At 35.0% G+C, this 12,414-nt stretch overlaps 1 protein-coding gene across 2 annotated transcripts in view; it reads right to left on the minus strand.

Annotated features, from left to right (window-relative positions):
* The window catches only part of lrch2 (leucine-rich repeats and calponin homology (CH) domain containing 2), a 161,757-nt gene that overhangs the window by 29,659 nt on the left and 119,684 nt on the right, over nt 1-12,414 (minus strand). Inside the window, exons 11-12 of one of the 2 annotated variants that reach the window (XM_039766491.1) lie at nt 11,585-11,701; nt 1,730-1,810 (exon numbers count right to left, since the gene is read on the minus strand). In XM_039766491.1, the coding sequence (XP_039622425.1) occupies nt 1,730-1,810; nt 11,585-11,701 (198 nt within the window). The remainder of the gene's footprint in view (nt 1-1,729; nt 1,811-11,584; nt 11,702-12,414) is intronic. The other variant, XM_039766492.1, reaches the window with a different exon arrangement.

Raw genomic sequence — 12,414 nt, forward strand, 5'->3', positions numbered from 1 at the left:
ACACACTTTATACCATTAGTGGGTCACTACCATAGTTCTTTGTTGAAAAGCACACTAAATCCCTTAGTCATGGAGTTGTTACTATACTCCCTGGGATTAATCATATCAATTAATCATTATTCAATGATTAATTAATCAGTTAATCAATATTCAATGCAAATGGATTGAAATTGGTTGAATCACTTCATACCCCTTTCTTGGTAAGGTACAATCAGTTTTGTTTTCTGATACTGTATGTCTCTTTCATGCCCATTACTGTTGTAGCACAAGTCACATTAACTTTTGTTAGGAATTTCCTTGAAAGTCTGTTTCTGAACACCGAACTACTACCAGTCAATGTATGGTACTTCCATGACATTTTCATAAATGAGAAGCCCAGCAAGAATGGTGTAATCTCATGCTGTTCCATCTCATTCCACTTCTAGTACCATGCCATATTTAAATGTACATAAATCATGAGGGTTTTCCATTCTCCAGCTGAACTGTACAAAAATTCACCTGCCTGCCTGTTTCAAACAACATTCACTGCATGTACAATGTTATCACTGATTAGTCATTTGTTACTAGGGAAGGGCAATGCTATAATAATAGCATGTTATTGTAAAAGCATAAAATTAAATTACTAGAACCATTTAATCCAATTCAGACTCACAAGAGGCCAGAGTGTATCCTAATGGTATCAAATTTAAGGCAGGAATCAATATAGATGAACACCAGTTCATCGCACATTTCTGTACACACCCACTAACCTGCATTTCTTCATAGATGTGGGAGGAAAACTCACACAGGCTAAATATGCAAATACTACATGAACAACAACAGGAAGTAGGATTTTAGCCCAGGATCCTGCATCTGTGAAGTAGCAGCACAAACTACTGTACTACTACCAGGCTGCCCAAAAAAGAAAGCAGGGTGCTTTAATTTTTTAATTAAAGGTTAATAATCTTCTCATCACCGGAGACATCGATTTAAAGACATGAATAAAATGTTTATATAAATGATGACATTTGTCAGAGGTTATTATTAGAAGATATTTACTATTTTCATAAAGATCGTCTTGATTGTTTTAATTTGCTTGACAGGGGAATATTTTTCAGCCCTTAAAGAAACTTTCAACTTTCAGAATACTTACAATATATTTTGTAACTAAATTATTGTCAGCTTGAAAACTGTCAAAATAAGACAGTCATCTGTAGGCCTGCTGCTAGTAGTTACACACATTGCTATGGTGAACTCCAGATAGCAAAGCCTTTGTCATGTAAAGCATATTGTAAGATTACTCACTTGAAAAGGTGCTACATAACCCAAGATAACAACATTTGACTAAATATAAAGACTGGGGGCAAATCAAAAATATTAAACACCTGTAAAGGAATATGCTTAAAATCTTTTATTATACTTCATGTAAGATATCTATAAAGAAATGATTTTAAGCAATTAAACAGCAGTTGATTGCTTCAACGACAGCCTTAGTTTTTATCTGTAAAATTTAAGTTCAAAATTTGACAAACAACCTGGTCATACTGTATATAGGAAACAGTTTTTAAAAAGACATTTCAGTTATTTTAATTAAATAAAGCATACATGCATTTATGCTGGAAAACAGCTCAAATGAAATGTAAATATTTAAGTTCGGAGAGTATTAATTCAGAGGGTAATATAAATTATGTTACAACAAATCATGTATTTCATTTGTATCAATTTAATTTTGAGTGCTGTAATCCTATACCTCTGTGCTCCACGTCCTGCAGCTTTTCTCCGCTGGATTATGTTGTTGCTGAAGGTTGTTCTACAAATTAATGGTCGCCGTCTGTTTTCATATTATGTATAATAATCAAATCCAAGAATGGGAAAGAGAGAAATAAGAAAATGTTGATGGGAAAGGACAGAAGTTGGTTAGTACAGAAAAAAAATGAAAGGACAGGCATGCTGCTTCATTAAAGAAAAATTACTTAAATAATAACAAGATACTAGTAACGCAAAGGCAAAAAGCAATTAGGAATGAGTAAAGCCAAACAGCATGGGTTTGAAGGAAAACAGTTATTTTACTGTCTACTTCTGATATAAACTGTGAATTTTCTGTATTTCAGAATTCACTGTCTGACTTTGCTTGATAGGCATGTTTGAAGAGGTCTGGTAACACTTTACATTAAGTGTCCATAATTACAAGGTAACTACTATGTAAATACCTGTATAAGTACAGTGTAACTATGAGTTATTACTTCATACTTAATGTGTAATACAATGTATCGCTACTATTAATTACTCAGTTGTCATTGTTATTCCACAGTTTATATAATTACAATGTATCAATTTATCACTGATCCAAAAACAAGTGTAGTTATATAGTTACATTGTATCTGTACTTTCAAAATGTAATTAAAACATCAGGGTATGTAACTACAACTATGTAACAGATGTTCCATGGTCTTTAATGACAACTGAATAATTAACTATAGCGTTACTTCGTATTACAAATTAAGTGCGGAGTAATAACTCGTAGTTACACTGTACTTATACAGGTAATTACATAGTCAAACAGAGTAAGAAATGCTGATGTTGATCTAATGATTTAGTTTAATGAGCATATGAGATGCACTCTACAGTGTATATTGTATACAGTAGTGCATTTCTGCAATGTCCATCACTTTTTCTGAGTGCAGAAACTGGTTGAACAAATGATAAGCAAACAGAATTTCCACTATGATAATGATAATCCAATTCAAAACACAGGAGAAATGTTGCAAAAATTAAGACTCAGTAAAGCATATTTTAATAGTTCTTTTCATAATATTTAAAAAGATATTTGATATAAAAATATATAAAAATTATATCATATTAGGCCTTCGAATGCTATAACTAATGTCTACTAATAAGTGCTCAACATGACTTTATTTTCCCAGCCCAATTGTTCCAATACAGGATGGTGACACACCACAGCCAAAAATAAACTATTATAAAAGTTATATAAATTCTTTTAATTGGAAAAAACAGAAGTTGGTTAGTACAAAATATATGTGAACATAACATTATACTTATTACAGAAGTATACTAAGAAGGTGTCTGCTTTGAAAGTGGCTACATAAAACTGATTGTACATATGTGTAGCAAATTACATAAATTGTATTTTCATAACAGAAAACCCTGTCACTTATTGCATTTGCATAAAAAAGCAATGCTATGAGCCCTTTAACCTAACAGGAGTCTACATAAGAATATGTTGTAAAGGGATTGTGAAAATAATGATTTGACAAAAGTCATCACAAGAGTGGTAATAAACAAATAGTTTCCACATGGAAAAAAAGAAAAAGAAAGCTAGCTTCATTAGACATGTATAAAATGTTTACTTTGTATCCCAGTAGCTTTACTTTGTGGCCTTAAAATATCCTCCACAGAACAATAAAACCAGTAACATTATCAGTCTGTCAAACAAAAGTTTTGACTGTTGCTGAACATGGCATGGGAAAGTAACAACGTGCTGCATGGTGATCAGACTTGTAAGTAAGAATATCACTCCACTCTGTCCACAAACTTGAATCTGAAACCAAAAAGTTCTAGAAGCCTTGACAGGATCAGTATGCTCCTGTATGAGAAGGTGGAAGTAGAATGGATATCTTGAGTTCAAATTTTGGTAGAGGAGTAACCTGTAAAACAATACTGAAAGAGACAACTAATAGGCATACAATGGCTGGAAGTCTACTTTGAGACACATCTGCATAACTCTCAAATTGTTTTAGATTCAGAAAAATATATAAATGTTGAGATCACTTTCCCGGGACGATTATTTTCCAAGCTGCTAAACATTACACATTGTGGTGTAATTAATTACATCACTAAGCATGAAAACTGCACACAGGCAGGTGACTTTTAAGCACAGGAGAACATTAGGATACAGTTTCTGGGCTCAAATAAGTGCATATTCCCACCAGAACAGGGGTTGTCACTGTCCTCTAACTCTTTCTCCTCTTTCCCTGCAGAACAACTGATGAACCATCAACTTAAAACCACTTCCGATCCCCAGAAGTCAACCTAACACCATTTCCTGTTTCGGTTCCAAGAACCCACCTACGCCTGATGTCATTTCTGGTCTCAAGATGCCACTCTGCCATTACATCACTTCCTTTTTCTGACTATACGGTATATGACAACCATTGTGTCTATTTCTTCAGTTGTGTTTTGGACTCCTGTTTGTAAAAATGTACTTCATATATTCACTGCAAGTATAAGGGGTGGATCCCCAACTCTTTCATGTGATTTTTGTGTTTTCTTACATTTAATGAACTTATTTATGGCCACATCAAGGCACTACAAGTTGAACACACGGTTTTGCAAAACCCTAAACATCACAGTACAGGAATGCGGGGACCTCCCAGTAAGATATTAGCTGTCCACCAAGTTGCTAGAAGGCAGTGTTGAGACTCATCACAGTATGGTTGAGCCCAGGTTACTCTTACATTTATGGCCTCCTGAATCTCTTTTAGTGGGTATCTCATGAATGGAAATGTTATTGTATCACAGTGATTAGCTCTGGTCCCTCGACAATCCAGAATCCTGTTTTTCTCCCAGAACACCAGTTTTTCTCACATGCCAAATCTGTGCACATCTAAATTCACTGTTTTAAGTGTGAATGAGAATATGTGTGTGAGTGACCTCTTCCGTGGATTGACACACTGTCTACAGCTTTTTTCTGACTTCTACCTAGTGTTGTTAGAATACTGTATATGCTTACCACTGAAGAACCCAAAACTGAATTAAGCAGTTTCAAGAATGTTAACATATTTGAGATCCAGAATTATGTGTTTTCTGCACTTGTAATAGAAAATGAAGGGGGTAATGAATGGTGACATAAATCATCTCGTACTCTGTCACAATGTCTAAATAACTGGTACTACGTCTTATCTATACTAATAAAAGGCAAAGCCCTCACTCACTCACTCACTCACTCACTCACTGACTCACTCACTCACTCACTCACTCACTCACTGACTCATCACTAATTCCCCAACTTCCCGTGTGGGTGGAAGGCTGAAATTTGGCAGGTTGATTCCTTACAGCTTCCTTACAAAAGTTGGACAGGTTTTATATCGAAATTCTACGCGTAATGGTCATAACTGGAAGCAGTTTTTCTCCATTTACTGTAATGGAGATGAGCTTCAACGCCGTGGGGGCGGAGTTTCGTGTGACATCATCATGCCTCTCACGTAATCACGCAGTACATAGAAAACCAGGAAGACCTCAAAAAAGCGCTGAAGAAAACATGCATTATATAATTGAGAAGGCAGCAAACAATAAGAAGCAAGTTCTGCTACTTCGGAAACAAAGCACGATGTAAACCTACACTTTAAATTAAGTTCATAGACAGGCTGCCGCTGGCGTTTGTAATTTAGTGCCTGCCCATATAAGGCCATCCGTCAGCGGCAATCCAATAGCAAACTGCCACGGGTAAATATTCACGGGTGAAGGACTGTGCTTATGGAGAGGAAGATGAGATGGTCAGGGTGGTGTTTGACACAAACTCAGCGAAACTGCCAGAGAAAGTTTTAAGTGCCAGGACTAAGGTAACATTAAATAAAGCTATGGACATAGCACGAGATGGCACCAGCACAGCTGGGAACCTTCGATGCAAGTACACCGAGTGGCTCACGTGAACTGATGCAGTGCACAGATAAAAAGCAACAGTTCCAAAGAGCTGAACAAAACCGAATTACACAATTGAAAAGGCAGCAAAAAATATGAAGTGTCTGATAAGCATATTCATAAATGCAGCTACTGTGGAAACAAAGCACACGGTGGAAAAAGTGAATGTCCGCTAAAGGAAGACAGCGTAAAAAAAAAAAAACCCGTGCATGCAGTTTGTCACATCACAGATAAAAAGGAAGACGAGCTGTTTATTGATGCAGTAAGGAACTAATCGATGAATGAAACCTCTTATCTTTACAACGATTGACAAACACGGAATGTAACTTGAACACATCGTACAAATACGAGCCTGATTGAAAGAAATAATGATAATCAAATCCTTGATGACAGCAACATTCAATAACACTCACAAAACAATTACTGTATATTGACAATCATGTTACGTTATTTTTAAAATGTTCCCTTTTCTTTTTCATAACTTCTACTTCTCCACTGCGATACGGGTATATATATAAATGTATATCTATAGCCCGATCTACAATACATACTTTAGCATAGACAAGCGGTGGCGCAATTGTAGAGTCTTAGCCTCTAACGCCGACATTTGAGGTTCGATTCCGAGAGGGATGTACTGACTATGTCGCGCTACCGATTCATTTTACCTTCCCATCTCCTTGGTTTGGGACGTATGAAAAATATTAGGTTAACGCAGAATCATGTTACGTTATTTTTAAAATTTTCCCTTTCTTAGCACAAGCACAGTTGAGAAGCTTGATGCATGTACTCCATACGCGTTAAAAATAACGCATTTAATCACACTTTCAATTCCAAGCAAACGGGAACTTTTGTCAATGCATGATTTCCTGGTACATCCATTACACTGATGCACACATCACAGCTACAAAAATGTTAGAGTCAGAATAAAGCACGTTCCTACGACTGATCATTTCGACTACCCGAAGCCTTGATAAAAGCATGGTTTTGTGCACACTGAAAAGCAAGCAAAATTAGATGCATTACAGAAAGCGGACTTTGTGGCTCTTACTGGGGATCATTGGACTTCCGTGACCGTTAGTAATTCTAAATACATCTAATTACAAAATGTTCAATGATCACACTGTTTTAGCCTAATGTACAAAATAATTTTGGCTAATGTTACTCAGAGTTTAAAGAGTAAGCTGGTCAAATTACCTTTTATGTTTCTGACTTATTTTTTAAGAAGAAAAACTGCACTTTATGGTGAAATTTTGGTTATTATTATTTAAAGACAATACTATTCTGAAAATGTACTTAAAGTACTTAAACTACCACTTTATTTTTAAGTCTGCCCAATTTTAACCAGGGATGATATTTTTGTTTCTGTTTTGAATTCAAATGCAGTTTAAAAGCTTTTTTTTTCAGAAATTAAAACAGCTTCAGTTTACAATATTCATGTCCATGTCTATTATTTGATTCTGTAAGCCCACTAAAACCGTTTTAAATAAAAAAAAAAACATTTGCGATTTGGGGCAAATTTACGTGTGCGATTACATACGATTAATCAAAATTAATTCTTACACAGCCTCTAATTAATTGGATTATTTTTTTTAATCGAGTCCCACCCCTAATATATATATATGTAGATTTGTATATATATGTGTATATACAGTATATATGTAGATATGTATATGTTGTATATACAGTATGTATATATATGTGTGTGTATATATACAGTATGTGTATATATATGTATATGTATATATATGTATGTGTGTATATGTGTATATATATATATAAATAGATATGACAACAACACTCATATCAATGACAAAACAATTACATTAACAATCATCTTACGTTATTTTTAAAATGTTTGCTTTTCTTTTTCATAACTTCTTTAACACACTACTTCTCCGCTGCGAAGCGCGGGTATTCTGCTAGTAATTTAATAAACGGATGGTGATTACAAATATGACTGCTGTAAATATATAATTTAGGAAAGTATGCTTTTCTGTTGTACAGAGCATATCACGCTTATACCTGAAAGCGGTCTGGTGTTCGTTTTTTCTAATTTAATTTTGTGTCTTTATTAATAATCAGCCTGTCAACTGCTCATAATTACAACTTGTATTTATTACTTATATGGTAACTATGATATGCTGAAAAAACCTAATACTTTTTTGTATTAGAAAAGCAAATATTTAAGGGATTCCTCTTCCACTCTAATGACACAAGCATGTTATTACAATGGATATCTTTATCAGTATGTAACTTGATAACTGCTTTCTCTCTGTAGAAGAGCGGGTTTCTATTTTGAGCATTACAACGAAAACCAGGCATGTCAGGGCTGTTTTGTTTCAATTTTACTATGATTTGAAAGATAGAGGAGGGTGGTACAGGATATACAGTTCTGCCGTCTCACCTTGTTTGCACCTAGTTTAGTGCCAGCTTGAGGAGTTTTTCTGTGAAATATGGATGTTCTCCAGAAATAGTGGTTTTCATCCACTGTTCAAAGACATGCTGTCATGTTCATTGCTGATTGCAAATTGATCTGGTTCGAGTGAGTGAAAGTACATGTATCCATCCATTTTCTAACCCGCTGAATCCAAATACAGGGTCACGGGGGTCTGCTGGAGCCAATCCCAGCCAACACAGGGCACAAGGCAGGAACTAATCCTGGGCAGGGTGCCAACCCACCGCAGGACACACACAAACACACCCACACACCAAGCACACACTAGGGCCAATTTAGAAACGCCAATCCACCTAACCTGCATGTCTTTGGATTGTGGGAGGAAACCGGAGCGCCCGGAGGAAACCCATGCAGACACATAATTAAATTTCCCTGTAATACTATATTAGTCAATAATAAGTAAATAACTGAATAAATAGATTTGATAAAACACAAATATTCATCTATTAAATTATTTTCAATCTGTTTACAATGAGTTATTTTGGATACAGTGACAGTCAGAGTCACAAAGTTTTAGTCTGATTCTTGTCAATAAGACAGCTACAAATGCACTTCGATTACAATAATGTTAACATGACCAAGATGGGTGGAAGTGGCTGCCATGCTATTTAAGTAATAATTCACAGCAATAACATTTTTACATGAATTTTATATGTCACGTAACATTTCTCAAAGCTTACCACTAATTCTTTCCCCATGAGGCTGAAAAGGTCCTATAACCACATATTTCCATTGATTCCTGCAGGATTTCAGTTCAACTGCACATCTCTAACAGAGATCTTCAATTGGTACCTCATTTACCATATAGTATTTAAGGGTGAGTTTGAGATTTTTCAGTATTAGAAAGTACTAGCCGGACTACCGGTCAAAGGATAATTTAATAATATTTGCTATATTTTACCCTTCAGCTTTTTATATCTTCAACGCATTTCATGTGTGTTTAAACTTCTTTTCATTGGTGCTTCCTCTCTTGAATGCATTCCCATAAAGCCTGTTTCTCAAACTCTTGTCTTTGTTTTCAAGGCACCTTTATCATCTCCTATCCACTTTTATACTTTCTGTCTTTGAAGGGGGCACTCTCAGCATGCCTCCTATGCAGTTTCTATTCGTCATGTGTCTAACACTTGCACTTCCACTTTCAAACACATCACCAAAGCCAAACTGACCAATCATATTGCTTTAAGGGACAAGATACACACACACCCCTCCTTAGTGCTTTATTATATAGTAGATTAATTACATGCATTCATTACAAAATAGTATTATCTCCTATAAATGCTACAGTTACAAACAGCATATTGTGTACTTACGTTGGAGTGTAACTTTTAAAATTTCTGGAGTCAGAAGCTGATTACAACCAGAAAGTGTGCAACTGAACTCTCAGTATACAGTACAAAAGAGGTACTAACATCATTATTGATGCCTTAGGATTTCCAATTTTGTGCTTGTTGACTTTCATATAGCCTAACTGTCAATCACAAAACTGAGCAGAAAGACATTTGTTCTGAATTTCTCTCCTGTGATGAAACTGAGTGTTGTGTATTACAACAGCAGATAAAAGACAGGGAGATAGAACGCCAATTTGTATTCTTTTCTTATTTGATTCAGAAACAAAAATAAATAATATGAATGCACCAATACATGACACATATATGACATACATGACATATATACATTCAATGTGTAAATACTTAGCAACATAAAATAGATCCTATATCATTAATGTACATAACACTGAAGGTGTAAGCTTTATGTTACAGATCAACACCTTGGATGAAATATGGATCCATCACTGAAATTGAGATTAAACAGCAGTCAATGAAATAGCATCATCTTACTTCTCCTTGAAGTTGGATTTTAGGCTTATGCCTTCAGCAGGAAATGTCTTGGACACTGTATTTTTGGATGAAGAAGGTACAATAAGATAGCTATTATGCCATGTGTCTAAACTGTTACCTCAGATCTACACATTTAAACCAAATCTGAAGAACAGTTTAAGGAGAGTTAAACCTTTTAAAATGTTGATGAAATTCTGCTTTACCCTACAAATGCAGAATCAAATGCAAGTTTGAAAATATAGGAAGCAATCCAACTATGTACACCTCTTTGAAGCCTTCTATGGGTTAAACTTTGTGAGTGATGATGTGGTTACTAACGATGTGTGGTTACTGTGATGAAGGAACTGCTATAAATTCAAGATCCAGACTGGTTAAGGAAGAAAAATTGGACTAAGTGGTCATGTAGTCATTTATGGGTAATATAGTTATTGTGCATAAAATGTTTTGGTATGCTTTCCACATTACAATATAGCATCTATCTTAGTGGTTGCACAAAAGTTTAATAAAAATCAGAAACTTGTTTAATCATATCAGGAAAACCAGATAGGTAAAAGTGAACAACAAGGAACAAGAAGTTGGCTGACTGTCATAAATCAAGCAAGACTTGACAGATGTCAAGCAAACAGGAACTCAAGAAGTATTGAAAAATATTTTAGGAATCAAGAATGTAGTAGAAGTGAGGCATTTATTTTGGGTTATGTAAGCTGGTTAATGCTCTCTGTTAAAACACTTAATTTCTTGTAGCCAATCAGAGTGAATGCAAGCTATTGAACCAATCTGAGTAAGCTATAATCCAGCACTGTTATGTAAATTCAGTTATCTGTAAATATAGCTCTCTATCTTTACTTTGTGACCATTTCTCCTCAGGCTGCTGTGATGGAGTATATCCTTTTTCACGATGTGAAATTTAAAGATGGGCAAGCTTCCTCCTTTCTGGTTCTTCGAGGATTATTAATATATATACATATATGTTTAAGGTAATAATTTCTTCCACACTGGTACAAAAAGTTATAATTGTCATTTTATTCTGGCCCAAAGTTGATGACGTTTGAAGGAGATTATACAGTAAAATGAGCATTGTACCAAATGCATTTAGTTATCCTGTAAGAATGCTCAAACTGGGCAAGAATAACTATCTGATTAATGGTGGTAATGAAAACTGTATGCAGTGCAGCTCACCAGATCTGTAGCCTGGGCTATATAAGGATGCTAAAGCAGACAGAATGAATGATCACTGTAATGGACTAGAACTGTACCTTGCTTGGTAAAGTGAAATGAATAGGCTCCAGCCCTAAAATGTCATGTGGTGTATGCAACTATAATAATGACTTTCTTTCTCTTGCCCCAACTGAAACAACTGTGTTGATGATGTGCAGCTTTCCCCACTGCACATCTCTTACATGTTACCAAAATGTATCAGATTTGACAGAATTCCCTAACATTTGTCCTATTGAATTCCCTAACTACTAGATCTTGAGAGATTTACCTAAAATGTAGTTAAGAATAAACACTTTAATATAATTCATTGACTGAATAGTAGACATTTCCTAGTACCTTGTTAAATATAAATACTGGGCCCATTGTTTTTATTTTCATCACAAAGAATTTAATTTTATTTACCAATACCCAAAAGCAATGATCACGTAGGTCATACCTGTTCTGCTTCTCATGCTGTAACAGCTGAACAGCAATTTTTCGCAAATCAATAACTTCTTTCAGCTCATCTACTTCTTCCTCCTCCTCTTCAGTACATTGTTGTTCTTTAGGGGAACTACAAGTTAAATATAAAGTGATTAATTTTCATGCATAATAAACTTACATTGCCTTACAATTAAAGAAAAAAAGATATCTGTTATTGTAATGAAATTTTATCTATATTATAAAAAATGCATCTTAATGAGTGTCACAGTTTACTGTACTACTGATATTTCACCTTCATCCATTATGACATCTTTTTTTTCCCAAGTTTTATTTTGTACTCTTAATGGCAGCCAGTTCTGGCCAACATTGTGCTACTTTTAACTCATAATACATTAAGTTAGGAAACCAAACTTGGACAGGGAATGCTCAGTGCAATATTTTTTAAATAACAAATATCCTCTCATGTCACCCTAAATATTAAAAACATAACCATAAGAATGCATGCTTGCAACCCTGCCGTGCTATGCACATATACGTATACATACATATACAACATAGAAAGCAAAAGTGTAGTTGACAAATGTAGTGACAAACCTGCTAAATGAAATTAATGGTACAAACTGCCTTTGCTCCAGCAGTGTATTTAGTAAATATATGCAAGTAACAGCATTTAGGTGTCTTTGCTTATGCCTAGTTGTATATTTTAGTGAGGTGGGTAAATACAGTGACCCTAAGGAAAACATGCGGCATATCCTAATGCTATCCTAATAAGCCCTTAACACATACCCAAAAAACTGACCTAGACTGAAGTCTCATAGTTGAGCCTGCAAAAGTTAATTTAAC

The sequence above is a fragment of the Polypterus senegalus genome, chromosome 10, assembly GCF_016835505.1.
Source record: "Polypterus senegalus isolate Bchr_013 chromosome 10, ASM1683550v1, whole genome shotgun sequence".
Classification (NCBI taxonomy): domain Eukaryota; kingdom Metazoa; phylum Chordata; class Cladistia; order Polypteriformes; family Polypteridae; genus Polypterus; species Polypterus senegalus.